The sequence below is a fragment of the Chrysochloris asiatica genome, unplaced genomic scaffold (assembly GCF_000296735.1).
Source record: "Chrysochloris asiatica unplaced genomic scaffold, ChrAsi1.0 scaffold00238, whole genome shotgun sequence".
Classification (NCBI taxonomy): Eukaryota; Metazoa; Chordata; class Mammalia; order Afrosoricida; family Chrysochloridae; genus Chrysochloris; species Chrysochloris asiatica.
Window position 1 is genome coordinate 1,774,711 of NW_006408756.1, and position 24,396 is coordinate 1,799,106.

The 24,396-nt window shown below is 59.4% G+C and overlaps 1 protein-coding gene across 1 annotated transcript in view; it reads left to right on the top strand.

The window, feature by feature from the left end:
* Nucleotides 1-24,324, top strand: part of LAMA5 (laminin, alpha 5) — an 81,853-nt gene extending 57,529 nt beyond the window's left edge. The window contains exons 12-80 of the mRNA XM_006873394.1: nt 2,786-2,926; nt 3,008-3,145; nt 3,232-3,366; nt 3,447-3,581; nt 3,657-3,794; nt 4,094-4,146; nt 4,347-4,452; nt 4,684-4,736; nt 4,816-4,921; nt 5,251-5,350; nt 5,474-5,630; nt 5,736-5,874; nt 5,981-6,123; nt 6,203-6,309; nt 6,396-6,549; nt 6,776-6,936; nt 7,012-7,120; nt 7,800-7,897; nt 7,986-8,187; nt 8,277-8,403; nt 8,708-8,847; nt 9,127-9,242; nt 9,332-9,540; nt 9,775-9,979; nt 10,085-10,229; nt 10,319-10,459; nt 10,567-10,728; nt 11,245-11,346; nt 11,435-11,518; nt 12,297-12,527; nt 13,050-13,163; nt 13,262-13,389; nt 13,524-13,604; nt 13,692-13,906; nt 14,076-14,176; nt 14,287-14,467; nt 14,559-14,708; nt 15,204-15,355; nt 15,452-15,562; nt 15,729-15,840; nt 16,089-16,259; nt 16,386-16,582; nt 16,671-16,787; nt 16,901-17,055; nt 17,300-17,441; nt 17,542-17,644; nt 17,971-18,081; nt 18,675-18,854; nt 18,974-19,122; nt 19,229-19,399; nt 19,483-19,619; nt 19,768-19,921; nt 20,105-20,238; nt 20,312-20,474; nt 20,705-20,830; nt 20,904-21,052; nt 21,210-21,342; nt 21,423-21,566; nt 21,670-21,800; nt 21,898-22,068; nt 22,296-22,431; nt 22,511-22,668; nt 22,766-22,958; nt 23,044-23,249; nt 23,309-23,451; nt 23,547-23,680; nt 23,752-23,845; nt 23,987-24,103; nt 24,185-24,324. Coding sequence (XP_006873456.1) covers nt 2,786-2,926; nt 3,008-3,145; nt 3,232-3,366; nt 3,447-3,581; nt 3,657-3,794; nt 4,094-4,146; nt 4,347-4,452; nt 4,684-4,736; nt 4,816-4,921; nt 5,251-5,350; nt 5,474-5,630; nt 5,736-5,874; nt 5,981-6,123; nt 6,203-6,309; nt 6,396-6,549; nt 6,776-6,936; nt 7,012-7,120; nt 7,800-7,897; nt 7,986-8,187; nt 8,277-8,403; nt 8,708-8,847; nt 9,127-9,242; nt 9,332-9,540; nt 9,775-9,979; nt 10,085-10,229; nt 10,319-10,459; nt 10,567-10,728; nt 11,245-11,346; nt 11,435-11,518; nt 12,297-12,527; nt 13,050-13,163; nt 13,262-13,389; nt 13,524-13,604; nt 13,692-13,906; nt 14,076-14,176; nt 14,287-14,467; nt 14,559-14,708; nt 15,204-15,355; nt 15,452-15,562; nt 15,729-15,840; nt 16,089-16,259; nt 16,386-16,582; nt 16,671-16,787; nt 16,901-17,055; nt 17,300-17,441; nt 17,542-17,644; nt 17,971-18,081; nt 18,675-18,854; nt 18,974-19,122; nt 19,229-19,399; nt 19,483-19,619; nt 19,768-19,921; nt 20,105-20,238; nt 20,312-20,474; nt 20,705-20,830; nt 20,904-21,052; nt 21,210-21,342; nt 21,423-21,566; nt 21,670-21,800; nt 21,898-22,068; nt 22,296-22,431; nt 22,511-22,668; nt 22,766-22,958; nt 23,044-23,249; nt 23,309-23,451; nt 23,547-23,680; nt 23,752-23,845; nt 23,987-24,103; nt 24,185-24,324 — 9,641 coding nt within the window. The remainder of the gene's footprint in view (nt 1-2,785; nt 2,927-3,007; nt 3,146-3,231; nt 3,367-3,446; nt 3,582-3,656; nt 3,795-4,093; nt 4,147-4,346; nt 4,453-4,683; nt 4,737-4,815; nt 4,922-5,250; nt 5,351-5,473; nt 5,631-5,735; nt 5,875-5,980; nt 6,124-6,202; nt 6,310-6,395; nt 6,550-6,775; nt 6,937-7,011; nt 7,121-7,799; nt 7,898-7,985; nt 8,188-8,276; nt 8,404-8,707; nt 8,848-9,126; nt 9,243-9,331; nt 9,541-9,774; nt 9,980-10,084; nt 10,230-10,318; nt 10,460-10,566; nt 10,729-11,244; nt 11,347-11,434; nt 11,519-12,296; nt 12,528-13,049; nt 13,164-13,261; nt 13,390-13,523; nt 13,605-13,691; nt 13,907-14,075; nt 14,177-14,286; nt 14,468-14,558; nt 14,709-15,203; nt 15,356-15,451; nt 15,563-15,728; nt 15,841-16,088; nt 16,260-16,385; nt 16,583-16,670; nt 16,788-16,900; nt 17,056-17,299; nt 17,442-17,541; nt 17,645-17,970; nt 18,082-18,674; nt 18,855-18,973; nt 19,123-19,228; nt 19,400-19,482; nt 19,620-19,767; nt 19,922-20,104; nt 20,239-20,311; nt 20,475-20,704; nt 20,831-20,903; nt 21,053-21,209; nt 21,343-21,422; nt 21,567-21,669; nt 21,801-21,897; nt 22,069-22,295; nt 22,432-22,510; nt 22,669-22,765; nt 22,959-23,043; nt 23,250-23,308; nt 23,452-23,546; nt 23,681-23,751; nt 23,846-23,986; nt 24,104-24,184) is intronic.
* The last annotated feature ends 72 nt before the right edge of the window (nt 24,325-24,396 follow it).

Here is a 24,396-nt window from a genome sequence, read left to right on the forward strand (position 1 = left end):
TTCCTCTTCTTACTCCTGACTGTCCTGTTCCCTCTATTGCTCCAGGCAAGTAGAGATCTATGCTTTTGCCTTGTGTGGCTGTTTATAAGCATTTAAGACCTGAGGCAGAACACAGTCAACTAGCAGGCAGAATAGAAGCACCATTTTAGGTCAATTAACTGGGAGAGCCCATGAAATCATGACCCTAAATTTCCAAACCAAGGAACCAAATCCCATGAAGTGCTTGGTGGTACATAAAGGCTCTAGAGCACTTTCAAATGATTTTTCAGAACTAGATCTCCAGGCCTTTCTTCTGAGGTACCTCTGGGTGGACTTAAACCTCCAACCTTTAGGTGAGCAGCCAAGTGCGTTCACTGACTACACCAACCAGGGGCCCCTTTCCTTTCATTGTTGTTAAGTGCCGTCAAGTGAATTCAGCTCATACTGACCCTGTGTAGGGTTTCCAAGGAGCGGCTGATGAGTTTGAGCCGCCAACCTTGTGGGTTAAACTGACCTGTAATCCAGTGCATTACCCTGCGTGACCCCAATTAAATAACAGTGTGTCTTAGGTTTGATCCTGCTCAGCTGCAGTCCTCAGCTCAGTGATGAGGCTGAGTCTTTTATGTTGTTTTGCTTTGTCGGTTGCATTTATGTGAGTGTGATCCCCAGACCTCTCATCCATTTCTTTCACTGTGCTGCATTTTTACTTGTTCATTGGCACTAGCTCTTTATAGAATTCATTTTCTTCCTACTTTTCTTGATCACACCTACCAGAGGTTTGCCTAATTTATTGGTAGTTTCAAAGAGCTAGTATTAGGTGACATTGGTAAGCATTACTGGGGGTTTTCTTTGTTTAGTTTTGGGGAAAAGATTTTGCTTTTGTTTGAAATACAGTACATTTTGAACTAAAATCTTTAATTCTTCCTGTCTGCTTTCTTTTGTCAAGCATTTCAATTGTGAGAATGTCACAGGACCAGGCAGTGTTCTGTTGTACATGGATGGGGTTAGAATCAACTCAACAACACCTAATGACAACAATTGTCTTTTGATTCATTACTGTTTTTGTAGCCTCTTCAGTTATTAGTTTATTATTTTTTCATCTTTATTATCAATAAAAAGGCTTAAAGCAGTAGTTCTCAACCAGAGACAATTTCTACCCTCCAGGCAGAAAAATGTCTATCTGGAGACATTTTTGGTTATTACAACTAGGAGGTGCAATTGGTATCTAGTGGGCAGAGATACCAGGAAGGCACATCCCACAATGGATGGGACAGCCGCAGCCCAAAATGGCAATGATGCTGAGCTTTTGAAACTGGTTTAAAGCTATAAATTTTCCTCAAAGTATAGCTTTGGCTATGTGTAGGTCTTAGGGTTTGATTTAACATGCTCTCATTGTTTCTTTCTAAATAGACTGTACTTTGTTTTAATTTTCTTTGGGATTTGAGGTGTTTTGGTGGTGTTAGTGTGCCGCGGAGTCGGTTCTGACTCATAGTGGCCCCTGTGTAGGGTTTCCGAGGCTATAAATCTGTACAGGAGCAGAAAGCCTCATCTTTCTCCCACAGAACGGCTGGTAGTTTCGAACTGCTGACCTTGAGGTTTACAGCCTGATTGGTAACCACTACGCTACCAGAGCTCCTTGGAGGTGTTCTAGAAGCATGTTTAGAAATCCCAGGTGATCAGATTAAGTTCATATCCTTTCTTGTGGTGACTCAGTTTTAGTTTTATTACAGCATGGTCAGATTTTGTAATCTGATGAGTTTGGGGTTTGAGTTTTGGAATTTGAGCTTTTCTTTGTTGCCTACTTAGAATGTGACCACTCTGCCACACTTACTGGAATATTTGATGAGGATGTGTGTTGTTTATTGGGCACATATTTCTGCGCAAACATCTATCAAAACCCAGCTTGTAAAGTAGGCTATTTAAGTCTCCTCTGTCCATGCTGGGGTTTTGTCTCTTTGAACTGCCACATTCTCAGCATGTATATATCCAGTCTTTTTTTACGACTGTGGTTTTGCCAGAGTATCCTGACATTTTAGCAGCTTTGGTTTCAGACACCTGAAGACTAGATTGGTTCTGTTGTAGAGATTTGTATTGGCTCCATCTCTCGGACAAGGGTCCATTTTCCCAACATACAGCAGCTCTCCCTGTTGCCATACTTGGTGCCTGATGTCTGCCTGGGCTTCGGCTTCCATTTCCATGCTCACCTCCTCGGCTGCCAGCACCACAGGTTTTGTTTCCTGTGTCTTTTGTTTCTGTCCCAAGTCCTTGGTTCACGGTACGTCCTTCACAGAGGATGTAACTGAATTTTCCTTGCAGATTCAAGCTGAATCTTTGGTTTCACTTTGTGAGAGGACATTTCAGCCTGACCCATTGGTGGTGGCTGCTGAGAATCAGGAATCATTCCTCCTCTTTTCTGTCTGCCCTGTCTCTGCTGGGCTTTTTCATTTCCTGGTTTCTATTGGATTGGGCAATACGTCTTGGTTGTTTTCTCTTATGTGAATGCTTGCAGTTACTTGGGTATTCATATCGTAAAGGATGAATGAAATGGATCTGTGAGAGTTCTGATTTCTTGCCCACTGCTGTTTCCTCTGTGAACCTCTCTGGGTTTCTGAGCCGGTAAATCTTGATGAGAGCAAGCAGCTTCATCTTTCTTCCTTGGAGTAGCTGGTGAGTCTCAAATGCCGACCTTGCCATGAGCTGCCCAGGGCCTCCTGTAGTTTGGTGTCAGTTCTAAGAAAACAAGTTTGTAGAGAAGGAGCTTTTCCAGGCTTAGGGTGTGTGAGCCTCCCTCTTACCCCCACTCCAGACTGTGACTGCAGTGCTGCGGGGACCCAGGACAATGCCTGCCGAAAGGACCCACAGGTGGGGCGCTGCGTGTGCAAACCCAACTTCCAGGGCGCCCACTGTGAACTCTGTGCCCCTGGATTCTACGGCCCCGGCTGCCAGCGTGAGTACAGCCCTCGCCCCTGGACACTGTGGACTCTGGGGCCTGGGCCCCTCTGACTCAGTGTGTTGACCCTTCCTGCAGCATGCCAATGCTCCAGCCCCGGGGTAGCCAACAGCGACTGTGACCAAGACTCGGGCCAGTGTGTGTGCCGGGTGGGCTTCGAGGGCACAGCGTGCGACCGGTGTGTTCCTGGATACTTTCACTTCCCTCTCTGCCAACGTGAGTCACGCTGCCCTAGACAGGCATTCGAGACACAGGGGCGGGTACCTGGGCTGAGGGTCCCCGTGACGCTGTCCGTCCCATAGTGTGTGGCTGCAGCCCTGCGGGGACCCTGCCTGGAGGCTGCGATGAAATAGGTCACTGCCACTGTCGGCCCGAGTTTGACGGTCCCCACTGTGACCAGTGCCGAGCTGGCTACCATGGCTACCCAGATTGCCAGGGTGAGTCGAGGCAGGGGTGGGAGGACAGGAGGATGGGCCACCTGCATGGTGCCCAGGACCTGACCCTGTGCCCCCCACAGCCTGTGCCTGCGACCCTCAGGGCGCCCTGGACCAGCTGTGTGGGGCACGCGGGGTGTGCCACTGCCGCCCTGGCTACTCGGGTCCCTTCTGCCAGACCTGCAGTCCAGGCTTCCACGGCTTCCCGGACTGCGTCCGTGAGTGATTGGGAGGGGCGGAGAGGGGGCTGCGGGTCCCCACCATGTGCCCACCACCTGCTCCCCTCCCCACAGCCTGCCATTGCTCTGCCGATGGCTCCCTGCATGCGGCCTGTGACCCCCGGAGTGGACAGTGCAGCTGCCGGCCCCGCGTGACAGGGCTGCGATGTGACATGTGTGTGCCCGGTGCCTATGACTTCCCCCACTGCGAAGGTGTGCATTGCCGCTGGAGGGCTGGGCAGGTGTCATGCACACATGTGTGCATGTGGCTGTGTGGACAGTCATGTCACATGCTCTGGGTGCACACATCATGAGTATATTGTGCATGCATGTGTTCACATGTGCTGTGTGGTGGGGGAGGGCACATGCCAGTCACCAGAGAAGGAAGACATGTATTCTCACGTATGTTCACAGATTTGTAAGGGGGATGTTCAGGCTCACACAGGGTCATGGGATCTGGGTGGTCTTCTGGGTTAGTCACAGGAGTGACCACAGCCCGCTTCTCTCCACAGCTGGCTCCTGCCACCCCGCCGGCCTGGCCCCAGCCCACCCCACCCTGCCTGAGGTGAGTCCAGGTCTGCCTTTGGTGGGGGAATGAGGCCCAGGCCAGACTGAAAGCCCCCAGGCCCAGTGAGACCATCTCCTCCACCTGCTACCCTGGGCTCTGGTGGATTCGGGTGTGAGGCGGGACAGGTGACCATGGCGCCCAATCCTTGTCAGAGCCCTGTGGGAGCCCACTCTGACCCTCAGTCCCATGCTTTCCAGGCACAGGAGCTCTGCGTGTGCCGGGCTCATGTGGAGGGGCCAAGCTGTGATCGCTGCAAATCCGGGTTCTGGGGGCTGAACCCCAGCAACCCTGAGGGCTGTACCCGTGAGTCTCACACTGCGGGTGTAGGGGTGGGCAGATGGAGAATACCCCCTTAAATCTCTGGAGTGGGTATGGAATGCTGGGAGCTCCTGGGGGCAGGTGAGGTGGGCTGCAGCTGTGAGTTTCCAGAGTGAGTGTGAGGGCTCTAGGAGCAGGCAGGGAGAGATTTAGGGCAAAGATGGAGTCTGGTCCCCCAGGCTGCTCCTCCTCTCAGGACCCTCTGCCCCTTCCCAGGCTGCAACTGTGACCCCCGAGGCACACTGGGAGGTGTTACTGAGTGTCATCAGGTGAGTCTGGGAGCTGAGGTGGGTGTTGGGGAAGGTGGGTGGGGCCCCTGCCCAGTCTAACTCCCTTCTGGGCCTCCAGGGCAGTGGCCATTGCTTCTGCAGACCCCACGTGTGTGGGCAGACCTGCACTGCCTGCAGGGACGGCTTCTTCGGGCTGGACCAAGCCAGTTACTTCGGCTGCCTCAGTGAGTCCCAGACCCGTCCTGAGCCTGCCCTGGGTTCACACTGGCAGGGAGAGATCTGTGTGGAGTAGTAGTACAGAGCTGCTGTGGATGCCAGACTGGCCCAGGCTGGAGCAAGGAGGAAGCTCAGAAGTGCTCTGGTGGGAGCCTGTGACAGGCGTTCCTACCCCCCTCCTCCTGAACCTTGGCAGACATCACTAATCAATCCATGCTCTGACCCTGAGCCTAGGCTCCCAGGCCTTGTGGCAGATAACAGCTCTTGTTCTCGGCTGGGGGGTGGGAAGGGTAACAGTGGTGAGGCTGCAGAGGTGACTGGCTCCTTCGTGCTGCAGGCTGCCGCTGTGATGTTGGCGGCGCCCTGGGCCAGGGCTGCGAGCCTCGGACGGGCGCCTGCCTCTGCCGCCCCAACACTCAGGGCTCCACCTGCAACAAGTGAGTGCCCACTCCCGATGGGAGGGGAAGGTGTCAAGAATAGGGTGGTGGGGGGACAGCTGTTCTCAGGGCTTCTCCAGTCCCCCTTCCCGGGGTCACCTGGTCCTGGCTGCACTGTGCCAGGCCAGCTCCGGACCACTACCTGCCCGACTTACATCACCTGCGCCTGGAATTGGAGGAGGCGACCACACCCCAGGGCCATGCGGTCCGCTTTGGCTTCAACCCTCTGGAGTTCGAGAACTTCAGCTGGAGGGGCTATGCACAGATGTTGCCCATCCAGGTGAGCCCAGGGGTCTGGCGGTGGCACCCGCCTGGCACAGGGGCCAGGCCTCGGGGTGACCCAGGCTGGGTATGGGGGAGAGGTGACCTGTACTTTCTGTTCCAGCCCAAGATCGTGGCCCGGCTGAATGTGACCTCCCCAGACCTCTTCTGGCTCATCTTCCGTTACGTCAACAGGGGCCCCACCAATGTGGTTGGACATGTCTCTGTTCGGGAAGAGGGCAAGTTTGAGACCTGTGCCAACTGTGAGTGCCACCCCACCCCATTGTTCGTGGAGCCCCACTGTGGGCCCTGCATGGATGGGTGAGCCTAGTCTAGTAGTAGTTGGGGTCTCACTGCCCTATCCCACAGGTACGATGCAGGGTCAGCAAGTGTCCTTCCCGCCCAGCACGGAGCCCACCTTCATCACGGTACCCCAGAGGGGCTTTGGGGAGCCCTTTGTGATGAACCCTGGCACCTGGGCTCTGCTCGTGGAAGCTGAAGGCGTGCTCCTGGTGAGGCAGGGAGCTGACCTGGGGGAAGGGCTGGGCCGGGCCATGGGCCTGCACCCACCTGCCTCTCTCCTTGCCCCAGGACTATGTGGTGCTGCTACCAAGCGCCTACTACGAGGCAGCCCTCCTGCAGCTGCGAGTGACCGAGCCCTGCACCTACCGCCCCATCACCCAGCACTCCTCGGACAAGTGAGGGGTTGCCCGAGGGGCAGGAGTGGGGGGTTGTCCATGAGGCCCAGGAACACCGCTCATGCTGACCACCTGTGTGCCCCCAGCTGCCTCCTCTATGCCCACCTCCCCCTGGATGGCTTTCCCTCGGCTGCTGGACCCGAAGCACTATGTCGTCATGACAACAGTCTGCCCCGGCCCTGCCCCATGGAGCAGCTCAGCCCCTCCCACCCGCCACTGGCCGCCTGCCTGGGGAGTGATGTGAGTGTCTGGGTCCCTTGGGGGAAGGGCCCTCATTACTGTCATGGGCGCAGGGGGCAGGGTGCTGGGCATCTGCCAAGACCACAGGGGTGACAGGGAGGTTCCAACGCCTCCCTTTGCTACTCCTTCACCTGGAAGACACAGAGCCCCTGTGGGGAGGGCCTGGGTGTGAGCGGATCGATTCGGGGGCTGTGGAGCCACTCTGATCACCCCCCAACACACACAGGTGGATGTGCAGCTTCAAGTGGCAGTGCCCAGGCCAGGCTTCTACGTGCTGTTAGTGGAATATGCCAATGAGGACACTCGACAGGAGGTGGGGGTGACTGTGCACAGCCCCCAGCGGGCCCCTCAGCAGGGCAAACTCACTTTCTACCCCTGCTTGTACAGGTGCGTGGGGGCCCCTGGTCTCTGCAGGGAGGGGTGAGTGCCCTGCCCTGCCTGACCACCCCTCACCCCCCACAGTACCCTGTGCCGGGGCACTGCCACGGATACACAGCAACACCTGGCTGTTTTCCACGTAGACACGGAGGCCAGCGTCCGGCTCACGGCTGAGCAGGCACGCTTCTTCCTGGTGAGACTTGCCCCTCGCCTGCTTTGTGGGGTCAGCTACTTTAGGAGGTTTCAAACAAAAGTCAAGAGACTCTTGCCCTGAACCCCTCAGTGTTCCTCTCCTTACTCCAGCAGCCCAACAGTGGGTGGAATGGCTTTGAAACTTTAAGTTCAAGTATTTCATGTACAAAGAAAAGTACCCACAACACAACACAGCTCAGGGACAGATACCCTTTGGGCCCTTGCGTCCCCTTACAGAGTAGACACTAATCTGATAATGTCTAACGGCAGCATTCGGCTTTGCCCATTCTGGAACGTTCTATAATGACACACACAGCAGGTCTTTGTGTGGCCTTGGTGCCCTGACTGTGTGGCGTCCCTTCATTTCGCTTCTTCTGGGTCTTTTATCGTATTTACTGTACGTGTCCCTGCCCACCCATGAGTCTGTTCACCCAGCCTCACAGAGGGAACTAAGGGCGGAGACGTTGGGGAGGAGCGCTGCCGGTGACGATTTGCTGAGACCAGGAAGATGATGCCCCATGAGCACTTGGAAGCATCTGGACCTCATAGAGTACCACTCTTCCCTGCCACGGGCCTGCTCTGAGCCATCAGAGTAGCCCTGGCTTGGGCAGAGGCAGGACGATGTGGCTGTGGTGTGTGCTAACCCCACCGTGCGCCCTCACTGTTCCCCCTGCCCACAGCATGGTATCACCCTGGTTCCTGCTGAAGAACCCACCATGGAGTTTGTGGAGCCCCAAGTCCACTGCATCAGCCGGCATGGCACCTTTGGTCCAAGCAGGTATCCAGTGGGGTCAGGAGGACTCGGGGGAGGACAGTGGATCTAGGTGGCCAGGTGGGCGCTGACATGGCCCTCCACTTGCTCGCAGTGCTGCCTGCCTGCCCTCCCGCTTCCCGAAGCCGCCCCAGCCCATCCTGTTACGGGACTGCCTGGTACTGCCTCTGCTGCCCAGCCTTCCACTCACCCACTCCCAGGAGCTCACACCGGCTGCACCCCCAGCTGGGCCCCAGCCTCGGCCTCCCACTGCCGTGGACCCCGACGCCGAGCCCACCCTGCTACGCCACCCTCAGGTGAGGACCTGGGAGGTGGTCCAAGTGGTGGAGGCTGGCTGGGGTCCCTAGTGTCTGTCCACTCACCACCTCACTGCCTCCCCCCACAGGGTACTGTGGTCTTCACCACTCAGGTGCCCACTCTGGGCCGATACACCTTCCTGCTACATGGCTACCAGCCAGCGCACCCCACCTTCCCTGTGGAGGTGCTCATCAATGGGGGGCGCATCTGGCACGGTGAGTGGGTGCCTCCCATGTCTGGACAGTCAAGTCCCTGCTATTCAGGTTTCACCCCAGCACTCCAAAGTCTCGATGCACAGATCCTGGGGGAGGGGTTCCAGGTTAGGTCATCGGTTGACCAACCACCACACAGCCACGGTCACTATCCAATTATACACACTGATGTGGGCCAACTGTGGGTTCAGATGGTGTGAGGGGGTGACATATCCCTCACCCTACTCACAGATTTCCTGTGCCTCAGGGCCTGCAGCTGGAGCAGGTCTGGAGGAGGGGCCTGACCTGCCTCCCTCCTGACCCCCAGGCCAGGCCAATGCTAGCTTCTGCCCACATGGTTATGGGTGCCGCATCCTGGTAGTGTGTGAGGGCCAGACGGTGCTGGATGTGACTGACAGCGAGCTGACCGTTACCGTGCGTGTGCCCAAAGACCGATGGTTCTGGCTGGTGAGTTCCAGCATGCCGCCTGAGGGGCCAGAACAAGGGGGTGGGCCGGCGTTCTGTTCAGGGACCCCTTCCTAGAGGAAGTGGGACCTCATGGGAGGGGAGGGGGACAGGGAAGACCTCTCCAAAGCATCCAGTTGGCCTCTGAGCCGTCCTGGGGTGGGGTAGGAATCAGGACTGCCAGCCTTACCTGAACCTGAGAAGTGGTTAGGGTCTTGCCGCTGCTTCCCTGCCCCCTTTGCTTGTTGGGCCCTTGGGAAGGTGACCAGGCCCTGTTCCCAGGATTATGTGATGGTGGTTCCTGAGGATACATACACCTCCAGCTACCTGAAGGAGGAGTCGCTGGACAAATCATATGACTTTATCAGCCACTGTGCAGCCCAGGGCTACCATATCAGGTGGGCGGGGCCAGTGGAACATGGGCAGGACTCTGGTGGGGTGGGTGGGGCTATGGCTGGACATATCTCATAGCCACGCCTCACCTCAGTCCTAGCTCATCCCCGTTCTGCCGCGATGCCGCCATCTCTCTCTCTCTCTACTACAACAATGGCGCCCTGCTGTGTGGCTGCCACGAAGTGGGTGCCACAAGTCCCACGTGTGAGCCCTTTGGTGGGCAGTGTCCGTGCCGTGCCCACGTCATTGGCCGGGACTGCTCCCGCTGTGCCACCGGCTACTGGGGGTTCCCCCACTGTAGGCGTGAGTATCCCGTCTGGGGGGTTGGGCTAGACCCTGGGTGCTTCCTAGGGAGGGAATCAGGGCTGGGAAGTAGGGGTAGGGTGCGTACTTCAGAACTAGAGGTACACTAGCCCCTGGGGGCTCCCTGGGGGGTCATCCGTTCCTGCACCTGCAGAGCTGCGGTTGGGGTCCTTGGGCGGATAGAAGAGTGAGAGAAGTGTGATCGGACCCACTAACACTCCCCCTGTCCCCCAGCCTGCGACTGTGGCACTCGTCTCTGCGATGAGGTAACTGGTCTTTGCATCTGCCCACCACGTACCCTGCCGCCAGACTGTGTGGTCTGCCAGCCCCGCACCTTTGGATGCCACCCCCTGGTTGGTTGCGAGGAATGCAACTGCTCAGGGCCAGGGGTCCAGGAGCTCACGGAGCCCAGCTGCCACGTGGACAGCGGCCAATGCAGGTGCACGATTGCAGCCTTGTGGGATGGCGCTCACAGAAGCCCCAAGGGCGCCTGGGCAGGACAGCTTGAATGTGGTATGGCGGTGAGATCTTCTAAATCTTACAGGTGTAGACCTAATGTGGCCGGGCGCCGCTGTGACACGTGTGCCCCTGGCTTCTACGGCTACCCCAGCTGCCGCCCCTGTGACTGTCACGAGGCGGGCACTGTGCCTGGCATGTGTGACACACTCAGTGGCCAGTGCTTCTGCAAGGTGAGGGCCACGGAGGAGGGGGTGCGGGATGGGGGCTGGCAGAACCTTGGGGGGCCAGGTATCCCAGGAGGTTCCCTTCCTGCCCTCAGGAAAACGTGGACGGCCCGAAGTGCGACCAGTGCCGTCTGGGCACCTTCTCGCTGGACGCTGCCAACCCCAAAGGCTGCACACGCTGTTTCTGCTTCGGGGCCACTGAACGCTGTGAAAGCTCACCACATGCCCGCAAGGAGGTGTGCACGGGCTTGGGGGCGGAGCCTGATGTTAACTGGGCAGTGCTGGGGGAGGGCATGGATGGGACATGCACCCTTCATCCCCTCCATGCTCCGTGCTCTCGCAGTTCGTGGACATGAATGGTTGGACGCTGCTAAGCGGAGACCGGCAGGTGGTGCCCCACGAGCACAGGGTGGAGGCAGAGCTGCTGTATGCCGACCTGCGCCGTGCCCCGGAGACCCAGTCTGAGCTGTACTGGCAAGCTCCGTCTTCTTACTTGGGGGACCGCGTGAGTGCTCCGTGCAGGGCAGCAGCCAGACCCTATGACCTGAGCACGTGATGGATGGAGTTCATGTCCGGGGAGGGGCTGGGGGTTCCCAGAGGATTGAAGAAGCAGTGTGGGCACCCGTGCCTGGGGAAGGGGGCAGGAGGGTGTCCAGGATCCTAAGAGGGTCAGGAGAGTGTCTGTATTCTGAGGGGCGCTCCCTAATAGCAAACTGGAAAGGGGTCACTCAGGAGCCAGACCTGTACAAGCAAGGGGCAGAGAAGAGCTGAAGGTGTCTGTTTAGCCAGGGCCAAGGGAAGACTTGGAGAGGTGCATAATCAGGGAGGGCCGGAAGGGTTAGCAAGGACAGGAGGGCCCCGAGTTAGGCTATCTAAGGGCAGGGGCACCCAGCCCAGGGATTGGGAGGTATAAGATGGATAGGCACATCTAGGCCTGACTCCAGGGTGCCTGAGGACTTGGGACCTGTGGACAGTGCCGTGACCGGTCCCCAGCTGGGTCCTACCACACTCTTGCCTCCAGGTATCATCGTATGGCGGAAAGCTCCGCTACGAGCTGCACTCGGAGACCCAGCGAGGAGACATCTTCATCCCCACAGAGAGCCGCCCAGACGTGGTGCTGCAGGTGGCTGGGTGGGCAGGCAGGTGGCATGCTGAACAGGGCAGAGGTTAACCCTGATGCTTGCCCTTACCTGGCTCACCTGCCTCTCTAGGGCAACCAGATGAGCATCACCTTCCTAGAGCCGGCATACCCGCCACCCGGCCGCCGTCACCTTGGCCAGCTGCAGCTGGTGGAGGTAAGTGGTCCTGCCAAGCTACTGGCCCTTACTCTTCACTAGGTTGATGTTCTTTCATCATAAATGGGGGGTATGCAGCTGTTTTGGGGTTCAGTGGCCCCTGGGCTCCCTCGCCTGTGGGGCACCTGCAGTGTCTTCAAAGCACTTCTTTCTTGACTTGTGGGTCTCCTCAAGGATTTCTTCATTATTCTCAACACTTCTAACTGTAAACGTGGGTCTCTTCCTGGGTATGGCTCACCTTATTCTTTAAGATGTTTTGTCAAACTAAAGTTATTATGACAAATTGCTTTTCTCACTTGTGGGTCTGTTTTTGTATCTTTTTTTTTTTTAAATAAAACCTTTTTCTTGTGAATTGGGTGAAGGTTTACAGATGAGCTTTCCATTCAGCAAATCATATGCGTGGTTTTTATCTCATGGGTGGCATCCATGTAACCATGTAACATCACTCATCCCACTTTCTTGTTTGTTTTTGTGTCCTAACAAAGTTTTTGCCTCTTGGAGATGAGAAAATACTCTCTTATATTTTCTTCTAAAACTTAAAATGCCTTCTTGGGATACATAAATTCTTCCTGCCTCTGGAGTTGACTTTGTAGGTGGTGTGAGGTAGGCATCCGAGGGTTTTCTCCACATAAACAACAGCTTCTCTTCCTCAGTGTGCTGCATATTGCCCTCCTCCATCCTCCTGTGGGGGGGGTGGGGGGGGCGGGAAAAGGTCTGTGTCCGGGCTCTGGGTTCTATACACAGTGGAGGCCCATCACGGCCCTGTCTTTGTCTGTAGGGAAACTTCCGGCATACAGAGACCCACAACACTGTGTCCCGGGAGGAACTGATGATGGTGTTGGCTGGCCTGGAGCAACTGCAGATCCGAGCTCTCTTCTCCCAGATCTCCTCAGCCGTCTCCCTGCGCCGAGTGGTGCTGGAGGTTGCTGATGTGGGGGGCTGGGGGCCTCCAGCCAGCAGTGTGGAGGTGTGCTTGTGCCCTGCCAACTACCGTGGGAACTCATGCCAGGTGAGGCCAGGCAGGGCGGGGTGGGCACCTTCTTCACCTTGTTCATTTCTTTGTCCACTGGTGCCCTCCACCCATTTGTCCCTTGTCACTGCTTACCTGCCCATGCACACACCTGCTTGGTCTGCTCCCACCCACCTCAGCCTGACCAGTCTTGTCCCCATTGACTCCAGCACTCATCCTCAGTGCCCCCACTGTCCACCTGAAGCCACCTCACTGTCACCCACACATCCGTCCTCCATCCAGCCATCTAATGCGACACCTGCTGTTTGACCCAGTTTGCAGTTGAATCACTGCAGGATGAGATTTTCTGATGAGAAAGAGAAAGCCCAGCCCATGGGGGTGGGGGACTGGTCACCATGTGCAGTTGCAATGTTCACATGGCTTCTTGGGCCATTGCCTGGGGAGTGGCAGTAAACAGTCGCTGGGTCCATGAACAGGGCGGGCAGTTCTGACCCTGGTGCCATGCGGTCCCCTCGTATACCCTAATTCTGTTTCCACTCACCACCTCCCATGCAACCCCAGGAATGTGCCCCCGGCTACTACCGTGACACCAAGGGCCTCTTTCTGGGCCGCTGTGTTCCTTGCCAGTGCCATGGTCACTCAGACCGCTGCCTTCCCGGCTCGGGCATCTGTGTGGTAAGTGGCCTCTCTGGTCAAGGTGGGCTGAGCTCAGGAGAAAGAACACCCCAGGGCCCCTAGGTGGGCCCTCCTTAGCTCCCCTGCTTCCGCCCCAGGGTTGCCAGCACAACACGGAAGGAGACCACTGTGAACGTTGCCGTCCAGGCTTTGTGAGCAGTGACCCTGAGGGGCCTGCAGCCCCCTGCACCAGCTGCCCCTGCCCCCTCGCTGTGCCCTCGAACAAGTAAGTGGCAGCTCCTCCCCACTCCCCAGGGGCGGGCATACCCTATGTGCCCTTGTCCGGATGTCCCCATCACAGCACCAACGGGGCCTGGGCAGCTGGGAGTGACGTGGTGACAGCTGCCACCATCCTTACAGCTTTGCTGTGGGCTGTGTCCTGCGTGGTGGTCACACCCAGTGCCTCTGCAAACCTGGCTACGCGGGCGCCTCTTGTGAGCGGTGAGCAGGGCAGTGGCGGGAGGCTGAGTGGCAGGACTCGGTATGGCCGATGTGGGCACTGACGTTGTGCCCTATCCCCTCCTATAGGTGCGCACCTGGCTTCTTTGGGAACCCGTTGGTGCTGGGCAGTTCATGTCAGCCCTGTGACTGCAGCGGCAATGGTGACCCCAACATGCTCTTCAGTGATTGTCACCCGCTCACAGGGGCCTGTCACGGCTGTCTGCACCACACCACCGGGCCTCACTGTGAGACCTGCGCCCCCGGTTTCTATGGGAACGCCCTGCTGCCCGACAACTGCTCCCGTAGGTGATGGCTGTGGGCCGAGAGGGGCTCTGGAGCAGACCCAGGAGAGGGGGTGGGTGTGCTGCGGTGGGGACCAGGACGACCAGGCTGGTCCAGTTCTGTGTTGAATCAGACTCCGATGAGAACTTGGGGTGAAGGCACCCAGTCACTATCTTGCCCCTTCTGCAGGATGTGACTGCTCCCCGTGTGGGACGGAGACCTGTGACCCTCACAGTGGACACTGTTTGTGCAAGCCGGGCGTGGCAGGCAGGCGCTGTGACCGCTGCCAGGTAGGACCACCTGGGGGAGGGGAAGGGAGGTGGTGTTGAGTTTGGGGCACTGTGGGGGAGGACCTTGGGTCCAAGATGGAGACTCCTATGACAGTCACCCCTCCCCACAGCAAGGACACTTTGGCTTCGAGGGTTGTGGGGGCTGCCGCCCATGCGCCTGTGGACCAGCCGCCGAGAGCTCTGAATGCCATCCCCACAGTGGACAGTGCCGCTGCCGGCCGGGCACCGGGGGGCTGCAGTGCCGCGAGTGTGCCCCCAGCCACTGGGGGATCCCTGAGCAGGGCTGCAAACGTAAATGGGAGCAGGGTGCAGGGACACCAGGGGGACAAGTGCCCTGGACCCTGGCCATCCGTTCTCAGCTGTCCTTCCCATCCACACACAGGCTGCCGCTGCCAGGGGGGCTACTGTGACATGCACACGGGCCGCTGCTCCTGCCCCCCTGGGCTCAGTGGGGAGCGCTGTGATACATGCAGTCACCAGCACCAAGTGCCTGTGCCCGGTGGGCCTGGGGGCCCCAGCGTCCACTGTGAAGGTGTGTCCTGCACCGGGCCCCATGCTGACCCAAATTCTACCTCTTGACTTCACTGGGGAATCTCATGCCCATCCTTACACTGGCCCTAAACCAGACCTCTGATGTCCACACGGCCCTTCCCCAGCTGTGCTGACCCCTGGCATCTACATGAGAAGCTCCCAGCCCACCCAGATTTCTGCCACCTTTCCCTTTGGCCTCAGGATCCCTGTGCTGACCCCTCCACTAATCTTGTCCTCTCCATCCCAGCTGGGTCAATTCCTTGGACCAACTCTGACCTCCCCCCATCTGACCCCTGAGCCAGCCCTAGGAGCCTGTCCATCTGAACCCTATGACCCCAGCTGACCCCCTGACCTCATGTCCCCCTGCTTTGCCCCTATGGCCTCCTCTGCTCCTCTGGCCTTTGGCTGAACCTGTGATCCTGCGGTGACTCAGCTGACACATTCCCCTGTCCTGTCCCTATGCCCACCCCCGTGCTGACCTCCTCCCTGCCCACAGTGTGTGACCACTGTGTGGTACTGCTCCTGGACGACATGGAACGGGCCAGTGCACTCCTGCCCGCCATCCGAGAGCAGCTGCGTGGCATCAACGCCAGCTCCGCCGCCTGGGCCAGGCTGCACCGGCTGAACATGTCCATCGCTGACCTCCAGGTACCATTCATCCGCCTTCCCTGCCTCGCTGCCCCCTCCCAGGGTCAACTCCTGAGCACACCACTCCCCCAGGGCCTCACTGCCCTCTCTCCCCAGGACCAGCTCCGGAGCCCTGTGGGCCCTCGCCAGGAGACCTCAGTGCAGCTGGAGACACTGGAACAGCAGAGCGGGAGCCTCATGCAGGACACACAGCGTCTGGGCGGACAGGCAGGACTCAGTGGGGTTCCCCTTCAGTTCCCTCAGAGAACAGCCCTGTATCCCCTAGGATACTGCCACCAAGAGAGCCCCCAAACGTCCTGGGACGTACACGTACCCCCACTCAGTTCCCGCTGCCCTGGGCGGAATGCTGAGGGGCCTCTCTCTGTGTCCACAGGCCGAGGGAGCCCAGCAGCAGGCCAGGCAGCTCTTAGACAGTACCGAGGCCATGAAGGACCGGGCGCAGGCACTGCTGACCACTATCCAGGCGGTGGCCGGAACCCTAAGAGGTAGGGACTGGCCCAGGGTTCTCAGCGCAGAGCTGGTTGCCCTGGGCCAGTCACATGGTCTGGAGTGCAGGCAGGGTTGGGCAGCTAACCAATCCCCACCAAAGTCTCACGGCTCTCAGGGACTTCTCCATCTGGATAGTGGGCTGGGCAGCAGGGAGTGGAGGTTTGCAGGTGGTAACCGAAAGGACCGTGGGCTCCGAAGTCGGGGCAGAGGATCTGAGGTTCCACCTCTCCCTGCCAACCTGCAGAAATCATGGTCCAGACAGACCACCTGTCACCGGCAAATGCCTCGGCCCCATCAGGTGAACAGCTGCGCCGGACACTGGCTGAGGTGCACAGACTGCTGGGGGAGATGCGGGCCCGGGATCTGGGGCCCCCACGGGCAGTGGCTGTAGCGGAGCTGGACAAGGCACAGAGATGTGAGTGGATGGCCCATCTGGGGCCAGAGAGTGGGCTGGAGGGGCCTCCAGGGGTCTTGAGGACCACCGGGGGGCTAGGCAGGGGTCAGGGCCATCGGAGTGATCTCATGACCGGGTCTCGGGCAGTGCTGACCCAAGTGAAAGAACAGCTGACAAGTCGCTGGGAGGCCAACCAGGCACTGGCTACACTCGCCCGAAACCAGCTGTCCCAGCACGAGGCTGGTCTCATGGACCTGCGCGAGGCCCTGAACCGGGCAGTGGGACTCACACTCGAGGCCGAGGGGCTCAACAGCCGAAACCTGCAGCGCCTGGAGGAAGTCCTGGTGAGAGTGCAGGCCCTCTACCCTCCCTTCCCTGCCCCACGTCACGTCACCACAACTCTTCACCTCCCCTTCCCCCTTCTGTCTCCAGCATCGAAAGCAGGAGCTGTCTCGGGACAACACTACTCTGCAGAGCATCCTACAGGCCGCCATCGATACCCTAGCCCGAGTCTCAGGAACCCTGCGGGGCATAGATGAAGCTAAGGAGGTGCACACCCATGCCTGCCACGGACGGGAGCGTTTGAGGGGGAGCCAGGTCAGGTGGGCAGTTCGTGGGGGCAGCTGAGGTCCCACTAAGCCATCCACTGCCTGCCTGCCCAGGAGTATGAACGTCTGGCCGCCAGCCTAGATGGGGCTCAGATGCCACTGCTCGAGAAGATCCGGGCCTTTTCCCCAGCCAGCAGCAAGGTGGACCTGGTGGAGGCCGCTGAGGCCCACGCACAGCAGCTGGACCAGCTGGCACAAAACCTGTCCAGGTGCAGGGCCCAAGGGTGCAGCCCAGGCCCCAAGGGGCACAGCTGGTCTGTAGGGTTGTGGGGAAGAGTTTCCCTCTGGGAAGGAGCTAGGTAGCCCTAAGTGCCACCGGAAGACAGGGCTTGGGTTGGCAGAAATGAGCAGAAAGGGTCCACCAGTGATGGAAGACCCCTGATCAATGGGAGGCTGAGGGCCTGGTTGAAGATGCCAGACCACCTCATGCCCCTCTGACCAACTTGGCCATAGCATCATCCTCAGCGTCAACCAGGACCGCGTCATCCAGAGAGCCATCGAAGCCTCCAACGCCTATGGTAGCATCCTACAAGCCGTGCAGGCAGCTGAGGGTGCTGCTGGCAGCGCTCTGCTGGAGGCCAGTCACGCATGGGCGGTAAGTCCCAGCCACGTAGGGGCGGTGAGTCACAGCCCTGGCAGGCGCCCCATGCAGACTGAGGACTGGGCATGACTGCCTTCTGTCCCTGTGTCCACAGACGGTGGTGCAACAGGGCTTGGCGGCCCGAGCCCGCGAGCTGCTGACCAACAGCAGTGCCCTGGAGGAGGCAAGCCGCCATGGACAACAACGACTGGGCCCTGGTGAGCGTCCGGTCAGCAGGGGTGGGTTAGACATGAAGCTGGTGGCTTTGTAGGCAGTGTACAAATCCTGCCTCCTTTACTCGGCCATCAAGCTGATAGTCGCTGACTCAGGTGTGTGTCATGAGGAAGACCCTGTTCTCATGTGTCGGGTTATCCATGTGCGTGTGCGTGTGTGTGTGTGCGCGCGCGCGAGTCATGAGGAAGACCCTGTTCTCATGTCAGGTTATCCATGTGCGTGTGTGTGTGTGTGTGTGTGTGTGCGCGTGCGTGCGTGCGCACGCGCGCGCCCAGGCGGGCTTCTTGGAGTGACCCCAGTGCCTCCACAGTGTGGAATGCCCTGCAAGTTGCTGGGACCAGGCTCCGAGACATCCATGCCAGGAAGGACCAGCTGGCCGCCCAGATCCAGGATGTGCAGGCCATGCTGGCCATGGACACAGGTACGGAGCTCCTTTCTCATCTTGCCCTCCCCTGGTCTGAGAGACTCTCCCAGGCATGGTCCAGGTGGGTCTGACCATGGGGAGTACATACAGTGTGGCCGAAGGTGTGGATGATCCCGTGCACCCCGCCTTAGTGAACATAGCCGTGACTGACACCCAGGGTCCAGACCAAGGGCTGGCGGGATGTGGTGGGGTGCAGCTATGGTCAGAAGAGACGTGGCACACGCTGGATGGAGTCTGCAAGTGATCTGGACTTAGGTGGTCAGGGCCAGCTCTGGAGAGTGACCGATAGAGCCTGGGACATGGGCGAGGATGGGGAGGCCAAGTGGTCAGTGTGCTGGCAGTGCAGTGTCATGGCCAGTGACGAGGGGCAGCTGCTGAGAGTGGAATGGCAGACAGAAGGGGCCAGGTGACCCCAGGTTTGGCATGAGAGGAGAGGTGTCATATCTGTCATGAGAGAGGGCATCTGAGCAGGTTGTAGGGTGGTTTGGTGGCACGAGGCCCCATGACCTGGGGTGACCACCCTGTGTCAACCCTGGGATCCCCACAAGGGCCTCACCCAGCCACTGAGCAGAAAACCCTGCCCACCACAGACTCCACAAGCGAGAAGATTGCCCACTCCAAGGCTGTGGCCACCGAGGCCCAGGACACGGCCGCACGTGTCCAGTCCCGGCTTCAGGACATGCAGAGCAACCTGGAGCGGTGGCAAGGCCAGTTTGGGGGTCTGCGGAGCGAGGACTTGGACGAAGCGGTGCGCAGCGCTGGCCACTCAGGTGGGCACCGCAGTATGGGGAGCCTCAGGCCACCTCTCTTCTCTGTGTGGAGACTGGCCATCCTCCTGGACCTGGGTGAGGTGGGTACCTTGTTCTCAGGGCCATCTTCCACACCTTAGTGTCTACCCTGGAGAAGACGCTGCCACAGCTGTTAGCGAAACTGAACCTGCTGGAAGGCCGCGACAGCCACAACGCCAGCCTGGCCCTGTCCACCAGCATCGCCCGCGTGCGCCAGCTCATCGCCCAGGCCCGGGGTGCAGCCAACAAGGTGGGCATGGACCCCACAGGAGTACTGACATCCAGGGAGAGTCTGGGAGCCTGGGAGGTGGGCGTGGGTCCCAGGGGTTGCTGATAGTCTCCTATTCTCTGCTCAGGTCAAGGTGTCCATGAAGTTCAACGGTCGCTCTGGGGTACAGCTGCGGACACCCCGAGACCTGTCTGACCTGGCTGCGTACACTGCCCTCAAGTTCTACCTGCAGAGTCCAGAGCCAGCCCCTGAACAGGCTGCTGGGGACTACTTCGTACTATACATGGGCAGCCGCCAGGTACCCGGCAGGCAGAGTGCCCTCAGGTGGGAGGTAGGTGGGCTCCCTGGCCTATGTCCTCACCGAGCCTCCGGCCCTTATAGGCCACCGGAGACTTCATGGGTGTGGCGCTTCGAGACCAGAAAGTACACTGGGTATACCGCCTCGGGGAGGCTGGCCCCACAACCCTCAGCATCGATGAGGACATTGGGGAGCAGTTTGCAGCTGTCAGCATTGACAGGTGAGACCTACATTGTCCTGATGTGCATCCCCGCCCATGTGGCCTTGAGACCCACAGGCCAGGTCTCTGCACCCAGCCCAGCCCTGCCCTGCCCCAGGCTGGTGCCTCCACGGGGTGTGGTCACTCTCACCCCTCCCCTGTCTTCAAGGACCCTGCAGTTCGGACACATGTCCATCACAATGGAGAAGCAAATGATTCATGAGACCAAAGGCGATACAGTGGCCCCAGGGGACGAGGGGCTGCTCAACTTTAAGTCTGATGACTTCGTCTTCTATGTGGGGGGCTACCCCAGCAACTTCACGGTGAGCCCGCCCCCACCCCCCACCCCCCTGGCGCCTGGGGATAACCCACTAGATGTGGTCTTGAATCCTTCCTGGTGTCTAGCCAAAAGCCCGTCTGCTGCCATCTGAACTACCTTCCCTATGGCCTGCCCTGGGTGAGGGGGGGGTCTTCCCCATGCTCCTGACTCTGTGTGGTGCCCGCAGCCCCCCTTGCCCCTCCGCTTCCCCGGCTACCGCGGCTGCATCGAGATGAGTACCCTGAATGAGGAGGTCATCAGCCTGTATAACTTCCAGAAGACCTTCCGACTGAACACGGCTGTTGACAAGCCTTGTGCCCGGTACGTGGGCCCAATCTCTCCCCACCTTGGATGGTCTCCCACCACCCGCTGACCTCTGACTTTCAACATGCAGTTCCAAGTCCACGGGCGACCCCTGGCTCACAGACGGCTCCTACCTGGATGGCTCCGGCTTCGCTTTCATCACCTTCGAGAGACAGCTGAGTCACACCAAACGCTTTGATCAGGAGCTCCGACTGGTGTCCTACTATGGCGTGGTCTTCTTCCTGCAACACGAGGCATAGTCCCACCCACTGGGGTGGGATCCATCCCACATCCCACATCCCACATCCCACCCAACCCCGCCCCTCCCTCCTATGGCTGACCATACCACCACCAAGTCCACTCAGTCTTTGTATAGACCCTGGCTCCATCCCAGTCCCCTCCCTTCCCTAGCCCGTTCCCAGGGCTAGTTCCTGTGGTAGCCGCACTCTTGCTGCCCTCATGCTAACCCCTAGCCCATCCACAGGACCAGTTCCTGTGCCTGGCTGTCCAGGAGGGCCGCCTGGTCCTTCTCTATGACTTTGGTACAGGCCTGAAGGAAGCCACCCCCATGCTGCCTTCCTCTCCAATACTGACTGCAGCCAGCAAGGCAGTGAGTGAGGGGCAGGCTGGTGGGGGAGGTGAGAGGCGACTCCTGCAGCTGGCCTGACAGTTCCCACCCCCAGGTCCAGGTGTTCCTGCTTGGTGGGGCCCGGAAGCGGGTGTTGGTACGTGTGGAGCGGGTCACAGTGTTCAGTGTGGAGCAGGAGAACTCTCTAGAACTTGCCAACTCCTACTACCTGGGGGGCGTGCCGCCTGACCTGCTGCCCATGAGGTGAGCTCACAGATCTTGTTGGGATGCCCAGCATCCCTTAGCCTGTCCACCCATGGTCCGGGCTCCTGTGGGTTTGGGGGACAGATCAGGAATGTGGAACATGTCCCTCACCACTGCCTACCTCCCACCCTGACCGTCACCCTGACCCTGCTCCCAGCCTATGGCGACTCTTCCCATCCGGAGGATCGATCCGAGGCTGCATCAAGGGCATCAAAGCCCTGGGCAAGTACGTGGACCTCAAGAGGCTGAATACCACAGGCATCAGTGCGGGCTGTACAGCCAACCTTCTGGTGAGCGCCCCCTTCTGAGCTGTCCTGGCAAGCTGTGCCCTTCCAGACCCACAGGGACACTCAGTACCCCCTCCCTGCAGATAGAACGTGTCATGACCTTCCATGGTCACGGCTTCCTGCCCTTGGAGCTCCCAGATGTGGCACCTCTCACCGGCAATGTCTACTCCGGCTTTGGCTTCCGCAGCACCCAGGACCGTGGCCTGCTCTTCTACCGCGCCTCCCCCGTGCGTCTCCTCACCCACGGTGCACCCCAAACTGACCCAACCTGCTGCAGTAGCAGTGTGGGACTGGGGTGGCCTGACTCGCTGGCCTGTCCTCTGTCCACAGGACGGGCCATGCCAGGTGTCCCTGCAGCAGGGTCACGTGACCCTCCGGCTACTAAGGACAGAGGTGAAAACCCGAGGGCGCTTTGCTGATGGTGCCCCCCATTATGTCACCTTCTACAGCAACGCCACCGGGTGAGCACAGCCACTGGGCCCCTTCCAGCCATTTCCGGGTGCGTAGGCAGTGGGCTGGGATGGGGGCCGAGTAGGGACTCACTGCTCCCTCACCCAGGGTCTGGCTTTATGTGGACGATCAGCTGCAACAGACAAAGCCCCACCGAGGCCCGCCCCCTGGACTTCAGCTACAGCCCGAGGGGTCCCCAAAGCTCCTCCTAGGAGGCTTGCCTGAGTCTGGAACCTTCCAGAACTTCAGTGGTTGCATCAGCAATGTCTTTGTGCAGCGGTGAGCTGGGGGCAGGGGGGAGGGTGAGCGGGTGGGCGGGGGGACGATGAGCAGGTGGGCGGGGGACGGTGAGCAGGTAGGTGGGGGGACTGTGAGCAGGTGGGTGGGCAGGAACGGTGAGCAGGTGGGCGGGGACGGTGAGCAGGTAGGTGGGGGGACTGTGAGCAGGTGGGTGGGAATGGGTCTCGTGGAGCTGTCCCCAGTGCTGTCCTATTGTTCACCCGCAGGCTCCTGGGACCACAGTGGGTGTTGGACCTGCAGCAGAGCCTGGGCGGTACCAACATAAGTGCAGGCTGTGTTCCACTTCCCCAGGCCCAGAGCCTGAGGGCGGGGCCAGCAGGACTTCAGGCCTCTGTGCAGAAGGTGGGCCAGGTCCCTGGCTGGAGCAGCAGACAGGTGGGGGCCCCCGGTAGGTGGTCTCCACATCACTCTTGTCCCCCAGGCTTCCCGCCGCAGCCGCCACTCTGCCAAGGACCCCACCTGCTCACTGTCCCAGCCCCTCAGGAGCCACATAGGTGCCTACCAGTTAGGGGGTACCCTGTCCAGCTACCTGCAATTTTCAGTCCCCCAAAGTACCTGGCACCAGCGGAACTGGGGCAGGTGAGGTGGCAAGCAAAGGGGCTGGGCTGGGTCAGGCAGGATTGGATAGGCTAGCAAGGGTGGGCACTGCCTGCTGACAGATTTTCTGGGCTCCCAGGTCCTTTGCGTCCATATGGGTACAGCCTCACACCCCCGACGGTCTCCTGCTGCTCGCTGCCCCCCTGACACCCGGCTGCCACTCCCTGGTTCTCTTGTTGGACCACGGACACTTGGTCGCAAAGACAGAAGGTCCCGGACCTCAGCTTCGTGTTCAGAGCCACCAGCAGTTGCAGATTGGCCAGTGGCACAAGGTGAGAGGCTAGGGAGGGGGCCCAGAAGGGGCGGGGGTATTGGGCAGGCTCTCAGAGGCCCCTTGACACTCCCTGCCCACCCCAGGTATCTGTTCGCTGGGAGACGAGACACATCCAGCTGGTGATAGATGGAACCTTGGCCAGGAGTCCGGAAAGACCCCGCCGATACCAGGGCGTTCAGTACTGTCAACCCAGCTCCCTCTTTGTGGGGGGTCTCCCACCTGGCAACAACTCCCAGCTCATGGTGAGAAGCCTACCCCCAGGCATCCACCTGCCCAACCACAGGCCGGGGTCCTGACCACTTCTCCTCTGCCCTTTTCTGCCTCCCAGGTGGCTCTCAACAGCTCAAGATTTAGTGGCTGTCTGAAGAGGCTGCGATGGGATGGGCAGACTCTGGGAGCCCCCACACGTACCACAGGGGTTATACCCTGCTTCTCAGGCTCCCTGGAGGCGGGCCTGTTCTTTGCTGACAGTGGGGGCGTCATCACTCTAGGTGTGTAGGGGGTGTAGGCAACTCCTCCTCTGTGCCCCTGGGGGGAGGGAGGGGATCTGAGTGCTTCCTTCCTTTCCCCTCACCCATCTCTGCAGACCTCCCAGGGGCCCCAGGACCAGGTCTGCAGCTGGAGCTGGAGATCCGGCCTCAGGCAGCCGTTGGCCTGGTCTTCCACTTGGGCCAAGGGCAAGTGCCCCCCTCCCTGCAGCTGCAGCTACTGGAGAAGCAGGTGAGTTGGTGGGGAAGCCCTAGATCATGGACTCAGGTGGACGAGCACTGCTGACCATCTCCACTCCACAGATCCTCCTCCGAGCAGACGATGGAGCAGGTGAATTCTCACTAGTGGTAACACAGCCCAGGGCTCTGTGTGATGGGCAATGGCACCGTCTTGCAGGTAGGGCGCCCCCACTATGGAGCCAGGGTGGGAGCAGCACATAAATCCAGTCCTTGGCACTGGGGAGTCCCCTTGAGCCTCCTAGCCCACCCCTGTGCTGGAGGGCAGGCACCTGGGCCCACAAGGAGCTTGTGCCCACAGTGACGAAGGCTGGAGCTGCCATTCGGCTGGAGGTGGATTCCAGAAACAACCACACTCTGGGCCCCGCACCAGCCACTGCCAGTGCCCTCACACCTCTGCACCTGGGGGGCCTGCCTGGTGAGTGTTATCTGTGGCCTGGGAGGTCAGGGAGCCAGCCCAGGGTGAGCTCACACCAGCCTTGCTCTCTCTGCACCCTAGAGTCCACATACAGCACCCCACAGCTCCCAGCTTACCACGGCTGCATGAGGAACCTGCTGGTCAATGGGGACCCTGTCACTGTGACCCACTTTGCTGACGTCCAGGGGGCGGTGGGGACCGGCGGCTGCCCAGTCACATAGCTCAACAGCAGCCCTCTTGGGGGCCCCTGGACATGGTCTCGTCTCCCCCAGCCCTGCCAGCAGGGAGGGGTA